Here is a 21,523-nt window from a genome sequence, read left to right as displayed (position 1 = left end):
TTCAACTAATAAATCCAAAATTAAAAGCTAGTCTAGTGGTGACCATGAAACCATTCCAGGTGAAGCAGCGATTTACTTGTACTTCTTTCCAGTTAGTATACCGTATTCACCTCTCACAATGGAGAGACCAAACACAGATTGGGTGAGCACTCTGTGGAACACCTCCGCCAGTCCGCAAGCATGACACTCCCCCTGCACTCATGCTTTGTCTTTCACCACACCATTAGCACACTTCTCTTTGCTTTTGCTCCATGACTTCCTGGTCAGTTAATCTCGCTGGCCCTCTGTCCTATCACACACCTTCCCTTTTGTTCTCTTTCCCCCCCACCCCAACTTTACTTGCCGAAAACCTATTACATTTCTAACCTTTGCCAGTTCTGATGAAAGGTCACACAAACCTGAAACGGTAACTTTGCTTCTCTCTCTCTACAGATGCTGCCTGACCTGCTGAGTATTTCCAGCACTTTCTGTTTATATTCCATTAAGTTGGAGATGTCCATTGACAAACTTGGGCAGCTCCACACCTGGCGCATGCGCGGGCATCCACACCACAGCAACACGGACCCGGAGCGCCGCGCGCATGCGCAACGGGCAGCCCCGCCCCCCCGGCCGTTGACGCGCCTGCGCGAGTGGGGCTGGTCCTTTTCCGCCTGTGAAGGCCCGCAGCTGAAATTCGCTACCTGAGGATCCCGCGACCGTCGCGGCAAAATCAGCCGAAATGGTGAGCGGAGGCCGCTAGAGACCCTTCGGCAAGATAGAGCAGGGGTTTCTCTACTCGGATTGTTGGGGGATTGAGGCGGAAGGAATCGGATGGTGGGGATGTTGGACGGATTCAAACCGGGGGGGGGGGGGTGGAGGAGGTGCTGGTACCGGTTGGCAGCCATTGACTGGTGGGGGAGGGGAGGGGAGGGGAGGGGAGGGAAGTGTCAGCTGGTTCACTGTGTGTAGCAGAGATGATGTTTACACACTTGCAAATGGCGTAACTTTAAAAGACCTCGTGCATTTTAACATCATTTGCAAGGTGCAGTATTTTTGGAAACTATTTGAAACTGTGAAATGTGATAAATATTCCCTGAACTTATTGATGTACCTTGGCAGTAAGTGGATGTGTGGGGTGTGAACAAGCCTGCGTCAAGTTGCACAGTTCTGCTGATTTTCCCCCGGATTTATATCTCCCCTCTCAGTCTTGGAGGAAGCTAAGCTGTGAGGGGGACACGAGAGTCTGCCGAGACAGGTTACGTGAATGGGCAACACGGTGGCAGATGTAATATATTGTAGGGAAGTGCCAGGTTATTCACTTTCTTCAAAAGAATAGAGGAGCAGAATACTTTTTAAAAGGGCATGAAACTTGTAAGTGTTGAGGTTCAGAGAGATTTGGGTGTGCTCGTACAAAGTTACCATGCGGGCACAACAAGCAATTAGGAAAGCAAATGGCACGTTGGCCTTTATTGTAAGGGGATTGGAGTCCTGGAATAAAGAAGTCTTGCTACAATTTTTTTTTTTATTTCCAAAATATACTTTATTCATAAAAATCTGTAAAAATTACATTGCCAAACAGTTTCCAAACGGCACCAAAAAAATACAAACATTGCAAGGGAGATCAGTTTCCTTCAATACTGTCATGAGTTTCTTCCCAACCCTTCCGTTTCTCAATTGTCATGTCAATTACAGTTTTACATTTACAGCAGTTGAGAATATTAACGATACAGTTCGAGGGGTTTCCCAAGGATCCAGCCCCTCAGTTCAGCTTGGTGGGGGGACCTTACACTGTGGTCTTTCCCCATTGAGCCTTTGCTGCGGCTGCCCCAAGCTTTAGTGCGTCCCTCAGCACGTAGTCCTGGACCTTGGAATGTGCCAGTCTGCAACATTCGGACAACTCTTTGCGCTGGAAGACCAGCAAGTTTCGGGCAGACCAAAGGGCGTCTTTCACCGAATTGATAGTCCTCCAGCAGCAGTTGATGTTTGTCTCGGTGTGCGTCCCTGGGAACAGCCCGTAGAGCACAGACTACTGTGTTACAGAGCTGCTTGGGATGAACCTTGACAAAAACCACTGCATCTCTTTCCACACCTGCTTTGCAAAGGCACATTCCAGGAGGAGGTGGGCGACCGTCTCTTCCCCACCACAGCCAACGCGGGGGCATTGTGCGGAGGGGGCGAGACTTCGGGTGTGCATGAAGGATCTGACGGGGAGGGCCCTTCTCACCACAATTGTGCAGGGTTCTGGTGTGATCTCACCAAGAATACGGTGTGCAGTTTTGGTCTCCTTATTTCAGGAAGGAGATACTTGCTATGGAGGCGGTACAACTGAAGCTTCACTAGATTGGTCCCTGGGATGAGAGGGTAGTCCTGTGCTGAGAGGCTGAGTAAATTGGGCCTGTGTTCTCTGGAGTTTAGAAGAACGAGAGGTGATCTCATTGAAACATACACGATTCTGAAGGGGCTGGATAGGGTAGACACAGAGATTGTTTCCGCTGGTCGAGGTATCTAAAACATGGGGGCACAGTCTCAGAATAAGGGGCTGATCATTTAGGACTGAGATAAGGAGAAATTTCTTTACTCAGAGGGTTGTTAATCTTTGGAATTCTCTACCCCAGAGGGTTCTGGATTCTCCATCGTTGAATATATTTAATAATTCTGTGATATGGGAAGCGGGCAGGAAAGTGGAGTTGGTGCAGAAGATTAGACATGATTGTATTGAATGATGGACAGGCTTGATGGGCCGAATAGCCTACTCCTATACAGAGGAGTTTTATGAGGATGTTGCCAGGACTGGAAAGATGCAGCTATGAGGAAAGATTGGATGGGCTGGGGTTGTTCCCTTTGGAACAGAGGAGGCTGAGGGGAGATTTGATTGAAATGTGCAAAATTGTGAGGGGCCTGGATAGAGTGGATGTGAAGGGTCTGTTTACCTTAGCAGAGATTTAAAGTGATTGGCAGAAAGATTAGAGGGGAAATGAGGGAACATTTTTTCACGCAGTGGGTGGTTGGGATCTGGAACTCGTTGCCTGTAAGGTTAGGAGAGGCAGAAACCCTCAACTCATTTAAAAGGTGTCTGGACATGGACCAAATGCTGGAAAGTGGGATGAGGCTGGGTGGCTCTTTTTGCCTGGCGCAGGCACAGTGGGTCAAGTGACCTCTTTCTGTACTGTAAACTTCTTCTGATTCGATTTCTTATATAATCAGAGTATGCATTTTAACTTCATCCAACCACTTTGCTTTGATATCCCTTAATACACTTTGCCCCATTGTGTCTGGACTGGATTTCTGAGTGCCCATTCCCCCACTTTCTCCCTGTAAACTCTGCACATTCTTCCTTTTCAGATAACTATCTGATTCCCTTTGAATACCTCGATTTGAATCTGCCTCCACCACACTCTCAGGTAGTGCATTCCAGATCCTAGCCACTTGCTGTGTGAAAATGTTTTTACTCATGTCGCCTTTTTCTTCTTTTGCCAATCACTTTAAATCTGTGTCCTCTCGTTCTCGATCCTTTCACAAGGCTCCTGAGACGTCACCTTCCAAACCCGCGGCCTCTACCAACTCGAAGGACAAGGGCGGCAAATGCATGGGAACACCACCACCTGCAAGTTCCCCTCCAAGTCACACACCATCCTGACTTGGAACTATATCGCCGTTCCTTCACTGTCACTGGGTCAAAATCCTGGAACTCCCTTCCTAACAGCACTGTGGGTGTACCTACCCCACATGGACTGCAGTGGTTCAAGAAGGCAGCTCACCACCACCTTCTCAAGGGCAATTAGGGATGGGCAATAAATGCTGGCCTGGCCAGTGACACCCACATCCCATGAATGAATTAAAAAAACCCAAATGCGAACAGTTCTGCATAGCTACTCTGTCTAGACTCCTCATGATTTTCAATACCTCGATCAAATCACCTCTCAGCCTTCTCTTCATGGAAAACAGTCCTAACTTCTCCAATCTATCTTCATAACTGAAATTCCTCACCCCATTCTCGTGAATCTTTTCTGTAATCTCTCCAATGCCCTCATGTCTTTCCTAAAGTGCGGCACCCAGAACTGGACACAATACTCCAGCTGAGGCCGAACTAGTATCTGAAACAAAATCAGCATTCTTGATGAGCAAGGGGGTGAAAGGTTATCAGGGGGGTGGGGGGGGGTGGTGGTGGTAGGCGGTAATGTGGAGTTGAGGTTACAGTCAGATCAGTCATGATCTTGTTGAATGGCGAAGTGGGCTCGAGGGCCATGAGACCTACTCCTGCTCTTAATTCATATGTTCGTATGTAACAAAACCTCCTTGCTCTTGTACTCTATGCCTGTATTAAAGCCGAGGATCCCATATGCTTTATTAACCCACTCTCTCAACCTGTCTTGCCAATCTCAAAGCCTTATGTGCATTTACCCCGCCTCCCCACCCCCCCCAGGTCCCTCTGCTGCTGCAGAGGTGAGAGTGACTGCCCTTGACATGAAGGCAGCATTTGACCGAGTATGGTATCAAGGAGCCCCAGCAAAACTGAGGTCAATGGGAATCAGGGAAAACTCTCCGCTGGCTGGAGTCATACCTAGCGCAAAGGAAGATGGTTGTGGTTATTGGAGGTCAATCATCTGAGCTCCAGGACATCACTGCAGGAGTTCCTCAGGGTAGTGTCCTAGGCCCAACCATCTTCAGCTGCTTCATCAATGACCTTCCTTCAATCATAAGGTTAGAAGTGGGGATGTTCGCTGACGATTGCACAATGTTCAGCACCATTCGCAACTCCTCAGATACTGAAGCAGTCCGTGTAGAAATGCAGCAAGATCTGGACAATATCCAGGCTTGGACTGATAAGTGGCAAGTAACATTTGCGCCACACAAGTGCCAGGCAATGACCATCTCCAACAAGAGAGAATCTAACCATCTCCCCTTGACATTCAACGGCATTACCATCACTGAATCCCCCACTATATCAACATCCTCGGGGCTACCATGGACCAGAAACTGAACTGGAGTAGTCATATAAATACCGTGGCTACAAGAGCAGGTCAGAGGCTAGGAATCACCTCCTGACTCCCCAAATCCTATCCACCATCTCCAGGGCACAAGTCAGGAGTGTGATGGAATACTCTCCACTTGCCTGGATGGGTGCAGCTCCAACAACACTCAAGAAGCTCGACACCATCCAGGACAAAGCAGCCCGCTTGATTGGCACCCCATCTACAAACATTCACTCCCTCCACCACCGATGCACAGTGGCAGCAGTGTGTCCCATCTACAAGATGCACTGCAGCAATGCACCAAGGCTCCTTCGACAGCACCTTCCAAACCCGCGACCTCTACCAACTAGAAGGACAAGGGCAGCAAATACATGGGAACACCACCACCTGCAAGTTCCCCTCCACGTCACACACCATCCTGACTTGGAATTATATCGCCGTTCCTTCACTCACTGGGTCAAAATCCTGGAACTCCCTTCCTAACAGCACTGTGGGTATACCTACCCCACATGGACTGCAGCGGTTCAAGAAGGCAGCTCACCACCACCTTCTCAAGGGCAATTAGTGATGGGCAATAAATGCTGGCCTGGCCAGTGATGCCCACTTCCCATGAATGAATAAAAAAAAAGCCTTTCGAATTGTACCCTTTATATTGTCTCTCCATGTTCTTAGTACCAAAAAGAATTAATTTCACATTTCTCTGTATTGAACTTCATCTGCCACCTGTCTGCCCATTCCACTAACTTGTCAATGTCCTTTTGAAGTTCTACACTATCCTCCTCACAGTTCACAATGCTTCCAAGTTTCATATCATCTGTAAACTTTGATTTTGTGCCCTGTACACCAAGGTCTAGGTCATTAATATATATCAGGAAAAGCAAGGGTCCCAACACTGACTCCTGGGGAACTCCACTACAAACCTTCCTCCAGCCCGAAAAACATCCACTAACCACTGCTCATTGTTCCCTGTCACTCAGCCAATTTCATATCCATGTTGCTGCTGTCCCTATTATTCCAGGAGCTACAAGTTTGCTCATTAGTCTGTTGTGTGGCACTTTACAGAACTGTTTCCATCACCACACAGCCTGCAAATGAATATCGTTTCGTTGGTTGCAGTAGAAAGCAAAATTGCTTTTAGATTTTGATAATCACATTGTTATCTGGCATTCTCACCAAATGCAATGAAGCTGAAAATTAAAAATAGACCTAAGACAGAGATTTAGACAAAGTTACAGAGCAACAGACAATGAGGTACAAGTAATCCTTTTTTCCCCCTGAGATTTCAGAGATCTCTCTGTCTCTCTCTCTCTGTCTCTCTCTCTCTGTCTCTCTCTCTCTGTCTCTCTCTCTCTGTCTCTCTCTCTCTGTCTCTCTCTCTCTGTCTCTCTCTCTCTGTCTCTCTCTCTGTCTCTCTCTCTCTGTCTCTCTCTCTCTCTGTCTCTCTTCTCTCTGTCTCTCTCTCTCTGTCTCTCTCTCTCTCTGTCTCTCTCTCTCTCTGTCTCTCTCTCTCTGTCTCTCTCTCTCTGTCTCTCTCTCTCTGTCTCTCTCTCTCTGTCTCTCTCTCTCTGTCTCTCTCTGTCTCTCTCTCTCTCTCTCTCTCTCTCTGTCACTCTCTCTCTCTGTCACTCTCTCTCTCTCTGTCACTCTCTCTCTCTCTGTCACTCTCTCTCTCTCTGTCACTCTCTCTCTCTCTCTGTCCACTCTCTCTCTCTCTCTCTCTGTCACTCTCTCTCTCTCTCTGTCCACTCTCTCTCTCGCTGTCTCTCTCTCTCTCGCTGTCTCTCTCTCTCTCGCTGTCTCTCTCTCTCTCGCTGTCTCTCTCTCTCTCTCGCTGTCTCTCTCTCTCTCTCGCTGTCTCTCTCTCTCTCTCGCTGTCTCTCTCTCTCTCTCCGCTGTCTCTCTCTCTCTCTCGCTGTCTCTCTCTCTCTCTCGCTGTCTCTCTCTCTCTCTCGCTGTCTCTCTCTCTCTCTCGCTGTCTCTCTCTCTCTCTCGCTGTCTCTCTCTCTCTCTCGCTGTCTCTCTCTCTCTCTCGCTGTCTCTCTCTCTCTCTCTCGCTGTCTCTCTCTCTCTCTCGCGGTCTCTCTCTCTCTCTCTCGCTGTCTCTCTCTCTCTCTCGCTGTCTCTCTCTCTCTCTCGCTGTCTCTCTCTCTCTCTCTAGCTGTCTCTCTCTCTCTCTCGCTGTCTCTCTCTCACTCTCTAGCTGTCTCTCTCTCTCTCTAGCTGTCTCTCTCTCTCTCGCTGTCTCTCTCTCTCTCGCTGTCTCTCTCTCTCTCTCGCTGTCTCTCTCTCTCTCTCTCGCTGTCTCTCTCTCTCTCTCGCTGTCTCTCTCTCTCGCTGTCTCTCTCTCTCTCTCGCTGTCTCTCTCTCTCTCTCGCTGTCTCTCTCTCTCTCTCGCTGTCTCTCTCTCTCTCTCGCTGTCTCTCTCTCTCTCTCGCTGTCTCTCTCTCTCTCTCGCTGTCTCTCTCTCTCTCTCGCTGTCTCTCTCTCTCTCTCGCTGTCTCTCTCTCTCTCTCGCTGTCTCTCTCTCTCTCTCGCTGTCTCTCTCTCTCTCTCGCTGTCTCTCTCTCTCTCTCGCTGTCTCTCTCTCTCTCTCTCGCTGTCTCTCTCTCTCTCTCAGCTGTCTCTCTCTCTCTCTCGCTGTCTCTCTCTCTCTCTCGCTGTCTCTCTCTCTCTCTCGCTGTCTCTCTCTCTCTCTCGCTGTCTCTCTCTCTCTCTCTCGCTGTCTCTCTCTCTCTCTCTCGCTGTCTCTCTCTCTCTCCTCGCTGTCTCTCTCTCTCTCTCTCGCTGTCTCTCTCTCTCTCTCTCGCTGTCTCTCTCTCTCTCTCTCGCTGTCTCTCTCTCTCTCTCGCTGTCTCTCTCTCTCTCTCGCTGTCTCTCTCTCTCTCTCGCTGTCTCTCTCTCTCTCTCGCTGTCTCTCTCTCTCTCGCTGTCTCTCTCTCTCTCTCGCTGTCTCTCTCTCTCTCTCGCTGTCTCTCTCTCTCTCTCGCTGTCTCTCTCTCTCTCTCGCTGTCTCTCTCTCTCTCTCGCTGTCTCTCTCTCTCTCTCTCGCTGTCTCTCTCTCTCTCTCTCGCTGTCTCTCTCTCTCTCTCTCTCGCTGTCTCTCTCTCTCTCTCTCGCTGTCTCTCTCTCTCTCTCTCGCTGTCTCTCTCTCTCTCTCTCGCTGTCTCTCTCTCTCTCTCGCTGTCTCTCTCTCTCTCTCGCTGTCTCTCTCTCTCTCTCGCTGTCTCTCTCTCTCTCTCGCTGTCTCTCTCTCTCTCTCGCTGTCTCTCTCTCTCTCTCGCTGTCTCTCTCTCTCTCTCGCTGTCTCTCTCTCTCTCTCGCTGTCTCTCTCTCTCGCTGTCTCTCTCTCTCTCTCGCTGTCTCTCTCTCTCTCGCTGTCTCTCTCTCTCTCTCGCTGTCTCTCTCTCTCTCTCTCGCTGTCTCTCTCTCTCTCTCTCGCTGTCTCTCTCTCTCTCTCTCGCTGTCTCTCTCTCCTCTCTCTCGCTGTCTCTCTCTCTCTCTCTCGCTGTCTCTCTCTCTCTCGCTGACTCTCTCTCTCTCTCGGCTGTCTCTCTCTCTCTCTCGCTTCTCTCTCTCTCTCGCTGTCTCTCTCTCTCTCTCGCTGTCTCTCTCTCTCTCTCGCTGTCTCTCTCTCTCTCTCGCTGTCTCTCTCTCTCTCTCTCGCTGTCTCTCTCTCTCTCTCTCGCTGTCTCTCTCTCTCTCTCGCTGTCTCTCTCTCTCTCTCGCTGTCTCTCTCTCTCTCTCGCTGTCTCTCTCTCTCTCTCTCGCTGTCTCTCTCTCTCTCTCTCGCTGTCTCTCTCTCTCTCTCGCTGTCTCTCTCTCTCTCTCGCTGTCTCTCTCTCTCTCTCGCTGTCTCTCTCTCTCTCTCGCTGTCTCTCTCTCTCTCTCTCGCTGTCTCTCTCTCTCTCTCTCGCTGTCTCTCTCTCTCTCTCTCGCTGTCTCTCTCTCCTCTCCTCTCGCTGTCTCTCTCTCTCTCGCTGTCTCTCTCTCTCTCTCGCTGTCTCTCTCTCTCTCTCGCTGTCTCTCTCTCGCTGTCTCTCTCTCTCTCTCGCTGTCTCTCTCTCTCTCTCGCTGTCTCTCTCTCTCTCTCGCTGTCTCTCTCTCTCTCTCGCTGTCTCTCTCTCTCTCTGTCTCTCTCTCTCTCGCTGTCTCTCTCTCTCTCTCGCTGTCTCTCTCTCTCTCTCGCTGTCTCTCTCTCTCTCTCGCTGTCTCTCTCTCTCTCTCTCGCTGTCTCTCTCTCTCTCTCGCTGTCTCTCTCTCTCTCTCGCTGTCTCCTCTCTCTCTCTCGCTGTCTCTCTCTCTCTCTCGCTGTCTCTCTCTCTCTCTCGCTGTCTCTCTCTCTCTCTCGGGCTGGTCTCTCTCTCTCTCTCGCTGTCTCTCTCTCTCTCTCGCTGTCTCTCTCTCTCTCATCGCTGTCTCTCTCTCTCTCTCGCTGTCTCTCTCTCTCTCTCGCTGTGTCTCTCTCTCTCTCGCTGTCTCTCTCTCTCTCTCGCTGTCTCTCTCTCTCTCTCGCTGTCTCTCTCTCTCTCTCGCTGTCTCTCTCTCTCTCGCTGTCTCTCTCTCTCTCTCGCTGTCTCTCTCTCTCTCTCGCTGTCTCTCTCTCTCTCTCGCTGTCTCTCTCTCTCTCTCGCTGTCTCTCTCTCTCTCTCGCTGTCTCTCTCTCTCTCTCGCTGTGTCTCTCTCTCTCTCGCTGTGTCTCCCCCCCCTCTCTCGCTGTGTCTCCCCCCCCTCTCTCGCTGTGTCTCCCCCCCCCTCTCTCGCTGTGTCTCCCCCCCCTCTCTCGCTGTGTCTCCCCCCTCTCTCTCTCTCTCTCTAGTTTCGAAGCTGTTATGATCGTGGATAGAGCTGAGAGTTGTAATTGGCAGCATCTGTTCTGGCAGCCATGTTAGTTTGAAAGGTTCGATATCTCTGCCTGGTGGTGTGGGTGTGGGGGGCATGTCCTGCTGAATGTGTTTCTGGCCAGGGTGCCAACCGGTCGTCTGGTGCTGCAGTTAACGTTCCTTAAATTCTCCTGCTCATCCCTACCTGCCCTACCATTCCCCCCTTTTTTTTAAAGCCAAGTTTTAAATCTCAAAATCTGTGCTTTTTTCATTTTCACTCTTTCATCTCCTGTCTTAAACAACTTTCAGATGTCAGCCTTTGGCACTTAGCGAGCTGTTTGACTGAGTGGTGCGTCACATGCAAACCTAATCCTGTCATTTCACACACTGAGGCAGTCTGTCCCCATACACTCTGTCTACCCCAGCGACAATGCCTTGCTCTCCTCCTGTCCAGACCACCTCTTCATGCTCAACCTTCAACCTGTGAGAGGATGGTCGAGTGCATCGAGTTTGCCCTTCCTATTTAGGAGGTTGAGGGAGGAGGATGGTTGGATTTCTGGGCTGGAATCTGAGCTGCTGTTAGGTGAACATGTTGGTGATGCTATGTTGAGACTGGCTGGAAACTAACTGTGGTGCGTTCAGTGCTAACAAATCTCCTTGAGAAACTATACAGCCAAAACTGGGCACCGCAATTTTGGGAGGATGTCAGGTCCTTGCAGGGGGTGCAGAGGAGATTAACCAGAATAGAACCAGGATGAGGGACTTCAGTTAATGTGGAGAGACTGGAGAAGCTGGATTGTTCTCCTTTGAGCAGAGAAGGTTAAGGGGAGATTTAATAGAGGTGTTCAAAATTAGCAAGGGTTTTGATCGAGTAAGTTGCAAGTGAGTCAGTAACCGGAGAGCACAGGTTTCAAATAATTGACAAAGGAACTCGAGGAGTGAAGAGAAATTTCTGCAGAGAGGATTGTTGAGATCGGGAATGCACTGGTCTGGAATGTGCTGAGATAGATTCCATCGGATCTTTTAAAAAGCAGTTGGATGTGGACTGATTGGTGGCTTATGGGGTGTGGGACTGATCTGGACAGCTTTTAAAAGAGCTAGCACAGGCACAGTGGGTCAAATGGCCTCCTTCGGTGCTGTTATGTTCTCTGATTTTATGCCTTCCAATTGCTTCTCGCTTCTGTTACAGGGGTTCGTAAAAGTCATCAAGAGCAAGTCTTACTTCAAGAGATACCAGGTCAAATACAGAAGGCGAAGAGGTGAGCAGTGGCCTGTTCTTTAATAAACTGGCTCCTGGACTCACTGTGACAGGACCATTGCGTCGGGTGCTGGTGTCCTGAACAGCTTGTGTTCAGCAATGGCACAACACTGCTTGTACCTTGGCAACAGTGGCCCTACCTTTCACTTGCCCGCAATACAGCCCTTTGGTGTTCCTGGCAGTCGGGTGTGAGTTCGACCCGTGACTTCAGGGAGCGGACTGGCGGGTTGTGGCCCTTGGTGACAGGTGCCGAGCCTGTTGGGGGGAGCGGGGCCTGTGTGTGGATGATTGGGATTGGGACTGAGTCCCCTGCAGAGACTCCCAGGCCGACACTCCCTTCGCTGCACTGAGAGAGGGCCGTGCTGTCGGAGGGCCGCGTTGTCAGAGGGTCGGTGCTCTTTAACCTTTTAAATTCCAGAAACTACAATCCTGGGGTGTGTAATCTCTCCTTGTAATTTAACCCTTGGAGTCCAGGTATCATTCTGCTAAATCTATACTTCACTAAATCTATACTTCACTTATACAGTAAAAGGCAGGACCCTTAGGAGTATTGACAGGCAGAGAGATCTGGGCGTACAGGTCCACAGGTCACAAAGTGGCAACGCAGGTGGATAAGGTAGTCAAGAAGGCATACGGCATGCTTGCCTTCATCGGTCGGGGCATAGAGTATAAAAATTGGCAAGCCATGTTGCAGCTGTACAGAACCTTAGTTAGGCCACACTTAGAATATTGCGTGCAATTCTGGTCACCACACTACCAGAAGGGCGTGGAGGCTTTGGAGAGGGTACAGAAGAGGTTTACCAGGATGTTGCCTGGTCTGGAGGGCATTAGCTATGAGGAGAGGTTGGAAAAACTCGGATTGTTTTCACTGGAATGACAGAGGTGGAGGGGCGACATGATAGAGGTTTACAAAGTTATGAGCGGCATGGACAGAGTGGATAGTCAGAAGCTTTTTCCCAGGGTGGAAGAGTCAGTTACTAGGGGACATAGGTTTAAGGTGCGAGGGGCAAAGTTTAGAGGGGATGTGCGAGGCAAGTTTTTTACACAGAGGGTGGTGAGTGCCTGGAACTTGCTGCCGGGGCAGGTGGTGGAAGCAGGTACGATAGCAACGTTTAAGAGGCATCTTGAGTTTGAGGGAGAGAAAAGTGGGTCTAAAACTAGTATTTTAAACTTAAATAAGGGCAATTATGGGGGCATGAAAGCAGAATCTAGCAAAAATGAATTGGCAAAATAGGTTAAGGGATAGGTTATTAGAGGTGCAGTGGGAGATATTTAAAGGGATATTTCAGAATGTACAGAATAGATACATTCCAAGGGGAAAACCCAACATCCTTGGTTAAGTAAAAAAGTTGAAGATAGTATTTAACTTGAAGAAAAAGCATATAATTGTGCAAAGGTGGGTGACAGGTCAGAGGATTGCACAGAATATAATGAAGAACAACTAAAAGATTAAAAAGGAGGGAAAAATTAGAGTATGAGAGAGAACTGGCTAGAAATATAAAAACATACTAAGAGTTTCTGTAGATATTTAAAAAAGGAAAGAGTGAACAAAGTGAGTGTTGGTCCTACAGAAAGTGAGTCTGGGGAATTAATAATGGAAAATAAGGAGATGGCAGATGAATTGAATAGGTATATTGCATCGGTCTTCACTATTGAGGATACAAGTAACATCCCAGAAATAGCTGTAAGTCAGGAAATGGAAGGGAGGGAGGAACTCAAGAAAATTACAATCACCAGGGAAGTGGTACTGAGCAACTTGTTGGAGCTGTGGGCTGACCAGTCCCCGGGTCCTGATGGACTTCATCCTAGGGTGTTAAAAGAAGTGGTTAGTGAGATAGTTGATGCGTTGGTGTTCATTTTCCAAAATTCCCTAGATTTGGGGAAGATTCCCTTAGATTGGAAAATAGCGAAGGTAACTCCTTTATTCAAAAAGGAAGGGAAACAGAAAGCAGGAAACTACAGGCCAGTTAGCTTAACATCTGTCATAGCGAAAATGTTAGAAGGTATTATTAAAGAATTTATAGCAGGGCACTTTGAAAAAGTCATGGTATTCAGGCAGAGTCAACGTGATTTTGTGAAAGGGAAATCATCTTTAACACAAGAACTAGGAGCAGAAGTAGGCCATCTGGCCCATCGAGCTTGCTCCACCATTCAGTACGATCATGGCTGATCTTGGGCTTCAATTCCACTTTCATGCCCGCTCCCCATATCACTTGATACCCTGTGTGGCCAAAAATCTGTCTATCTCAGCCTTAAATGTAATCTGTAATGGAACATCCACAACCCTCTGGGGAAGAGAATTCCAAAGATTCTCAACCCTTTGAGGGTAATAATTACTTCTCATCTCAGTCCTGACTGATTGATTGGCTCCTTATCTTGGTGTTCTTTGAAGAAGTAACATGTGCTGTGGATAAAGGGGAACCGGTGGATGTACTGTACTTGGATTTCCAGAAGGCATTTGATAAGGTGCCACATCAAAGGTTATTGTGGAAAGTAAGAGCTCATGGTGAAGGGGGTAACATTTTGTTATGGCTAGTTAACAGGAAACAGAGAGTAGGCATAAATGGGTCATTTTCAGATTGGCAAGATGTAACGAGTGGTGTACCACAAGGATCAGTGCTGGGGCCTCAACTTTTTTACCGTTTATATCAATGACTTAGATGAAGGGACTGAAGGTATAGTTGCTAAATTTGCTGATGGCACATAGATAGGTAAGAAAGTAAGTTGTGAAGAGGACATAAGGAGGCTACAAAGGGATATAGATAGGCTAACTGAGTGGGCAAAGACCTGGCAAATGGAGTATAATGTGGGAAAATATGAAATTGTCCATTTTGGCAGGAAGAATAAACAAAAAGCATATTATCTCAATGGTGAGAGATTGCAGAGCTCTGAGATGCAGAGGGATCTGGGTGTTCTAGTGCATGAATCGCAAAAGGTTAGTATGCAGGTACAGCAAGTAATTAGGAAAGCTCATAGAATGTTATTGTTTACTGCGAGGGGAATTTAATACAAAAGTAGAGAGGTTATTGCTTCAGTTATACAGGGCATTGGTGAGACCACTCTGGAGGTACTGTGTACAGTATTGGTCTCCTTATTTAAGGAAGGATGTAAATGTGTTGGAAGCAGTTCAGAGAAAGTTTACTAGACTAATACCTGGGATGGGTGGGTTGTCTTATGAGGAAAGATTGGACAGGCTCGGCTTGTATCCACTGGAATTTAGAAGAGTAAGAGGCGACTGATTGAAACATATAAGATCCTGAGTGGTCTGGACAGGGTGGATGTGGAAAGGATGTTTCCTCTTCTGGAGAATCTCGAACTAGGGGGTCACTGTTTAAGACAGAGATGAGGAGAAATGTTTTCTCTGAGGGTCTTTGGAATTCTCTCCCTCAAAAGGTGGTGGAAGCAGAGTCTTTGAATATTTTTTAGGCAGAGGTAGATAGATTCCTGATGAGCAAGGGGTGAAAGGTTATTGGGCAGTAGACAGGAATTTGGGGTTGAGGTTGCAAACAGATCAGCCATGATCTTGTTGAATGGCAGTGTGGGCCGACACCTGCTCCTAATTCGTACGTTAGCCCTCGAGATATAAAGGCCAGCATTCCATTAGCCTTTTGGATTACATGACATTTTAATGATCGGTGTACCGGGATCCCCAGGTCTCTTGGGAATTATGGTGTCTCTAGCTTTTCACCATTTCGAAAATACCTCGTTTCATCCTTTTTAGGTTCAAGTTAATGACCTCACATTTTCCCATTCACTTAATCTATTGAAAATGTCTTTATAATTTTTACCTTTCATCTTCTTGATAGTTCACTCCGTCTAGTTTCTCCTTTTTACTCGTCCTTTTCTGGTTTCTAAAATTTCCCCAATCTTCTGACCTGCCACTAATTGTCACTTCAACGTTAGCTAACGTTCTCATGAGGGACTTTATCAAATGCTTTCTGAAGTTAGATAAATAACATCCATAGACATTCTCCTGTCCACTACTTCAGTCATCTGTTCATCAAATTCAGTCAGATTCATCAGGAGTGACCTTCCCCGTGCTGACTCTCTGCTCAGCTGAAAATTTCAGCGTGTTCAGTCACTCAACGGCAGATGTTAGGCTAACTGGTGTGTAATCCCTGGTTTCCCCCCCCCCCCCCCCCCCCCCTCTCACCTTGGTAAAATAGTGGGGTGACCTGCAACAGCATCATTATAACATGTTATCTGGTCATTCTTTTGCTGTATGGGATCTTGCTGTGCTAAACAGTGACTGTGATTCAGTAAAGCCTGTGGAGGTGAGATTTTTATTCAGCTTTATCGGTGTCGGAGACAATGATGCGAATGTGCTGATGACACTGATACAGAAACACTTCAGTCACCCCTCCCCCTGTCCCCTTCCCCTCGTGGGTGAAGTGTTAACACAAGGTCTCACATTCACTTAAAGAGGAGTGGCTGTTATATTGGTGAGGGTGGGGGGGGGGGGGGTGTGTGGTGGTGGGGGCGTTGAAAGTTCTGCAGTGTTTGACTTGTTTCTGCGCAGCCTGAGGAAAACGTTCCCACTCAAGTGGGCAGCTGGGGTGGAGAGAGTACATTTAGATGTACTAGGGTGGATGGGAGGTGGCATGGCTCAGGTAGGTTGGGGAAGGGGTGGGTGCGGGTTTAGGCAGGTGGAGGGGAGGTGGCATGGCTCGGGCAGGTTGGGGAAGGGGTGGGTGCGGGGTTTAGGCAGGTGGAGGGGAGGTGGCATGGCTCGGGCAGGTTGGGGGAAGGGGTGGGTGCGGGGTTTAGGCAGGTGGAGGGGAGGTGGCATGGCTCGGGCAGGTTGGGGAAGGGGTGGGTGCGGGGTTTAGGCAGGTGGAGGGGAGGTGGCATGGCTCAGGCAGGTTGGGGAAGGGGTGGGTGCGGGGTTTAGGCAGGTGGAGGGGAGGTGGCGTGGCTCGGGCAGGTTGGGGAAGGGGTGGGTGCGGGGTTTAGGCAGGTGGAGGGGAGGTGGCATGGCTCAGGCAGGTTGGGGAAGGGGTGGGTGCGGGGTTTAGGCAGGTGGAGGGGAGGTGGCGTGGCTCAGGCAGGTTGGGGAAGGGGTGGGTGCGGGGTTTAGGCAGGTGGAGGGGAGGTGGCGTGGCTCAGGCAGGTTGGGGAAGGGGTGGGTGCGGGGTTTAGGCAGGTGGAGGGGAGGTGGCGTGGCTCAGGCAGGTTGGGGAAGGGGTGGGTGCGGGGTTTAGGCAGGTGGAGGGGAGGTGGCGTGGCTCAGGCAGGTTGGGGAAGGGGTGGGTGCGGGGTTTAGGCAGGTGGAGCGGAGGTGGCGTGGCTCAGGCAGGTTGGGGAAGGGGTGGGTGTGGGGTTTAGGCAGGTGGAGGGGAGGTGGCGTGGTTTAGGTGGGCGGTGGGGGTGGGGGGGGTTGCAGAGAGCGAGGACCCGCCTGGGCCCCAGGATGGGGAAGGTTGAGAGCGATGGTCCCACCTGTCCTGGGGGTGGGAGGGCAGGGCCCAGAGGAGATGGTGTGGTATTACAGCGAGGTGAAATGCCAGGACTTGAGGAGGAACTTTCTTGTGGTATTCAACCCTCTTTATTCTTACAGGGGTCATTGTGGGAAGGGGGTCGAGGTCTGATTCTGGCTGGGGCGGCAGTGGGGGAGGGGACGGGGCAATTGTGATTAACGAGGGGACTCTGCTGTCGATACTCGTGCGTTGGTGTGTTTATTTAACATGGCCTCTTCTGTCCCTCTTGTTCCTCAGAGGGTAAGACTGACTACTTTGCACGCAAGCGCCTTGTTGTTCAAGATAAAAACAAGTACAACACCCCCAAATACCGCATGATTGTACGTGTCTCAAACCGGGATATAGTTTGCCAGGTAAGAGGACAGAGGTGATGGCCTGAAGAAATGGCCGTGGATATTGGGGAGGTGGGCTTGTGTACCCAGGGCGCTTCACTGAACAGTGTTGAACAGAGAGGGGTCGGTACCCACAGCGCAGGCTGTGACCTCCAGAGAGAGGGAGATGGTGGGTTTCAGCACTGCTGGGATGATGGGGTGATCATCTCTCTCTCTCTCTCTCTCTCTCTCGTGGAGGGAACACGGTGGGGAGGGGGTGGTGTGGAGGGAGTGCCGTGTTGTCGGGGTGGGCAGTGCGGAGGGGGCAGTGTGGAGAGAGCAGTATTGGTTTGTGTTTCTTGGCCTTTTTTGATCTGAAACGTGATCAATTCCCTTTTTGTTTCTTGTTTGAAGGTAGCGTTCGCCAGAATTGGGGGAGATATCATTGTGTGCGCTGCATACTCTCATGAACTCCCCAGATATGGCGTGAAAGTCGGGCTGACAAACTACGCGGCGGCTTACTGCACAGGCCTCCTGCTCACTCGCCGGGTAAGGATATGTCTCTTTGAGGCCGGAAAGGGGGAGAGGAAAGAACACCAATAGGAGCTGGAGTAGGCCATTAGCCCCCTCAAACCTGCCCCTTCATTCAACAAAGTCATAGCTGATCTTGGGCTTTAACGTCACCTTACTGCCCACCCAGCTCCCCATAATCCCTAATTCCCTGAGTACCCCAAAAATCTAGTACCTGAGCAACCACAACCCTCTGGGCTAGAGAATTCCAAAGATTCACAACCCTCTGGGCTAGAGAATTCCAAAGATTCACAACCTCTGGGCTAGAGAATTCCAAAGATTCACAACCTCTGGGCTAGAGAATTCCAAAGATTCACAACCTCTGGGCTAGAGAATTCCAAAGATTCACAACCTCTGGGCTAGAGAATTCCAAAGATTCACAACCTCTGGGCTAGAGAATTCCAAAGATTCACAACCTCTGGGCCAGAGAATTCCAAAGATTCACAACCTCTGGGCCAGAGAATTCCAAAGATTCGCAACCTCTGGGCTAGAGAATTCCAAAGATTCACAACCTCTGGGCTAGAGAATTCCAAAGATTCACAACCTCTGGGCTAGAGAATTCCAAAGATTCACAACCTCTGGGCTAGAGAATTCTAAAGATTCACAACCTCTGGGCTAGAGAATTCCAAAGATTCACAACCTCTGGGCTAGAGAATTCCAAAGATTCACAACCTCTGGGCTAGAGAATTCCAAAGATTCGCAACCTCTGGGCTAGAGAATTCCAAAGATTCACAACCTCTGGGCTAGAGAATTCCAAAGATTCACAACCTCTGGGCTAGAGAATTCTAAAGATTCACAACCTCTGGGCTAGAGAATTCCAAAGATTCACAACCTCTGGGCTAGAGAATTCCAAAGATTCACAACCTCTGGGCTAGAGAATTCCAAAGATTCGCAACCTCTGGGCTAGAGAATTCCAAAGATTCGCAACCTCTGGGCTAGAGAATTCCAAAGATTCGCAACCTCTGGGCTAGAGAATTCCAAAGATTCGCAACCTCTGGGCTAGAGAATTCCAAAGATTCGCAACCTCTGGGCTAGAGAATTCCAAAGATTCGCAACCTCTGGGCTAGAGAATTCCAAAGATTCGCAACCTCTGGGCTAGAGAATTCCAAAGATTCACAACCTCTGGGCTAGAGAATTCCAAAGATTCGCAACCTCTGGGCTAGAGAATTCCAAAGATTCGCAACCTCTGGGTTAGAGAATTCCAAAGATTCGCAACCTCTGGGCTAGAGAATTCCAAAGATTCGCAACCTCTGGGCTAGAGAATTCCAAAGATTCGCAACCTCTGGGCTAGAGAATTCCAAAGATTCGCAACCTCTGGGCTAGAGAATTCCAAAGATTCGCAACCTCTGGGCTAGAGAATTCCAAAGATTCGCAACCTCTGGGCTAGAGAATTCCAAAGATTCGCAACCTCTGGGTCAAGAAATTTCTCCTCATCTCGGTCCTAAATGATCGACCCCTTATCCTGAGACCGTGTCCCTGTTTTGTAGATTCCCCAGCCAGGTGAAAGAATCTCTGTGTCTACCCTATCCAGCCCCTTCAGAATTTTAGATGTTTCCATGAAATCACCATTCTTCTAAATTCCAGGGAATATAGACCTAGTCTATTCAGTCTCTCTCCATAGGACAATAGGCATAGAACCAATCTAGTAAATCTTCATTACACACTCTATGGCAAGTATATCCTTCCCTAGGAGAACAAAACTGTACACCATACTCCAAGTGCCGTCTCACCAAGGCTCTATACAATTTCAGTGAGACATCTTTACTCCTGTACTCCAATCCCATTGCAATAAAGGCCAACATACCCTTCGCCTTGCTAGTTGCTTGTTGTACCTGCATGCTAACTTCCTGTGATTCATCGAAAGTGAAGGTCTGTGATAGGGTGGAAGGCACGAGAGATTAAACGACAAATGGGATGATGGTGCAAGGTAATGGAACAAATGAAGGAGTAAAAGGATGGATGCGGAGGAGGTGTAAACGGCAATAGTGGAATCATTACCGGCTTCCGCTGTCTGAAAAAATGGGAGTAAGGTTATAATGTGAACTTAGTGACCTGGGTGTAGTCTAGTGCTTAATCAGTAGTTAGTGTGAGCTGGTTTCAGCTTTGGGGTCAGTTCACAGTGTTTAAACTGGTTACAAGTCCACTAATAGCCTGGATCTGAAGGTGCCGCAGAGCAGCACAACTCCTTTAAAAATTTTTCCTGGGATGTGGGTGTTGCTGGCTGGGCCAGTATTCATTTCCCATCCTGGATTGCGTGTGACCTGCTGTCTTCCCGAACCACTGCAGTCCATGTGCTGAAGGAGCTCGCACAGGGCAGAGTTTGGACCCAGTGGCGATGAAATAACGGCTGATTATATTTCCAAGTCAGGACAGTGGGTGATCCAGAGGGGAACTTGCTCCCGTGTTCGTGTTGTTGTGCTCTGGTGAGTGATTAGGGTCTGACCTCATGTTGAGGATGCATTCACTCTTATCTCTTGCAGCCAGACTGCTGTGTGTCTGCACTTGGGCGGGGCGGGGGGAATTCAGATGTGTGGCCAGAATGAGGGAGCCCTCGAACCCCTTTTTTAGCCCAATGGTTGTTGAACTTGGCCTGAAACCAAGTTGCTCGCTGCTGTTTATTGTGCAGTGTTTTTTGTTAATGTGAAAAGCAGTACAGGCTGACTGTTGTCTCTCCCATTACCCCCTCCCTCCCCTCCTGGGCTCTTGTTAATAAATCTCTCTCTCATTGCATCTTTGCTGAGCTACATTGAAAGAATGAATTTGTAACCTGCTGGAAGGCTGCAGCTTTACGCACTGTTGTCTTCTTGTCCGCCAGCTGCTGCAGAAATTTGGCTTGGATAAGATCTATGAAGGAGAGGTGGAGGTGACAGGGGATGAGTTCAATGTGGAGAGCATCACAGGGAAGCCGGCTGTGTTCACCTGTTACCTGGACGCTGGCCTCGCCCGAACCACCACTGGTAACAAGGTGTTCGGAGCGATGAAGGGGGCGGTCGATGGTGGCATTTCCATCCCACACAGGTAAAAGGGTAGAAGATCATTGAACCGTACAGCACAGAAGGAGGCCATTCAGCCCATCATGCCTCTGCCAGTTCTTTGGTAAAGCTGTGCCATTAATCCCACTCTTTCCCCCCCCCTCCATTGCCCTGTAACTTTCCCCTTCCAGTATTTATCCAATTCCCCTTTTGAAAGTTATTATTGAATCTGCTTCCACTGCCCTCTCAGGCAGCACGTTCCACATCACAACAACTCACTGTGTCAAATTCTCCTCATCTCCCCCTCTGGTTCTTTTAACAATCACCTTAAATCCTCTGGTTACTGACCCTCCTGCCACTGGATACTCGATCACATTTGAACATCTCTATTTAATCTCCCCTTAAACTTCTCTGCTCTCAGGAGAAGAATCCCAGATTCTCCAGTCTCTCCACATTAACGGGAAGTCCCTCATCCCTGGTTGGACTGGACACAGTAATCCAGTTGAGGTCGGACCCCTGTGTGTTCTAAAGGTTTAGCATAACTTCCTTGTTTTTGTTCTCTCTTCCACTTAATGAAGCTGAGGATCCTGTTGCCTTTTTTTCAACACAGCCTCCTTCTGTCACCTTCTGAGATTTGTGTTTGTGTCCCCTCCCCAGGTCTCTGTTTGTACATCTCCCCCACCCCTGCTTTTTAAATAGTGCCATTTATTTTACATTGCCTCTCCTCATCCCTCTTACCAAGACATATCACTTCTCACTCCTGTGTGTGAAATTGCATCTGCTCTGTGGTCTGCCCAGTCTTCCTCTGGCATAATGAGGTCCGAGTGATAACCCACCCCTCAATGGCCGCAATACCGTCCTCCAACCCCCCAATATTACCCCTCTCCCTCCCGATACCTCAACATTACCCCTCTCCCTCCCGATACCTCAACATTACCCCTCTCCCTCCCGATACCTCAACATTACCCCTCTCCCTCCCGATACCTCAACATTACCCCTCTCCCTCCCGATACCTCAACATTACCCCTCTCCCTCCCGATACCTCAACATTACCCCCTCTCCCTCCCGATACCTCAACATTACCCCTCTCCCTCCCGATACCTCAACATTACCCCTCTCCCTCTCGATACCTCAACATTACCCCTCTCCCTCTCGATACCTCC

The 21,523-nt window shown here is 49.2% G+C and overlaps 1 protein-coding gene across 1 annotated transcript in view; it reads left to right on the top strand.

Annotated features, from left to right (window-relative positions):
- Nucleotides 1-611: 611 nt before the first annotated feature.
- LOC137360504 (large ribosomal subunit protein uL18-like) overlaps nucleotides 612-21,523 on the top strand; it is a 28,227-nt gene continuing 7,315 nt past the window's right edge. The window contains exons 1-5 of the mRNA XM_068025920.1: nucleotides 612-721; nucleotides 10,962-11,031; nucleotides 16,745-16,860; nucleotides 17,233-17,367; nucleotides 20,204-20,406. Coding sequence (XP_067882021.1) covers nucleotides 719-721; nucleotides 10,962-11,031; nucleotides 16,745-16,860; nucleotides 17,233-17,367; nucleotides 20,204-20,406 — 527 coding nt within the window. The 5' untranslated portion in view covers nucleotides 612-718. The remainder of the gene's footprint in view (nucleotides 722-10,961; nucleotides 11,032-16,744; nucleotides 16,861-17,232; nucleotides 17,368-20,203; nucleotides 20,407-21,523) is intronic.

Source organism: Heterodontus francisci, unplaced genomic scaffold (assembly GCF_036365525.1).
Source record: "Heterodontus francisci isolate sHetFra1 unplaced genomic scaffold, sHetFra1.hap1 HAP1_SCAFFOLD_726, whole genome shotgun sequence".
In the NCBI taxonomy this organism is placed as follows: domain Eukaryota; kingdom Metazoa; phylum Chordata; class Chondrichthyes; order Heterodontiformes; family Heterodontidae; genus Heterodontus; species Heterodontus francisci.
This window is presented reverse-complemented; position numbering and strand designations above follow the sequence as displayed.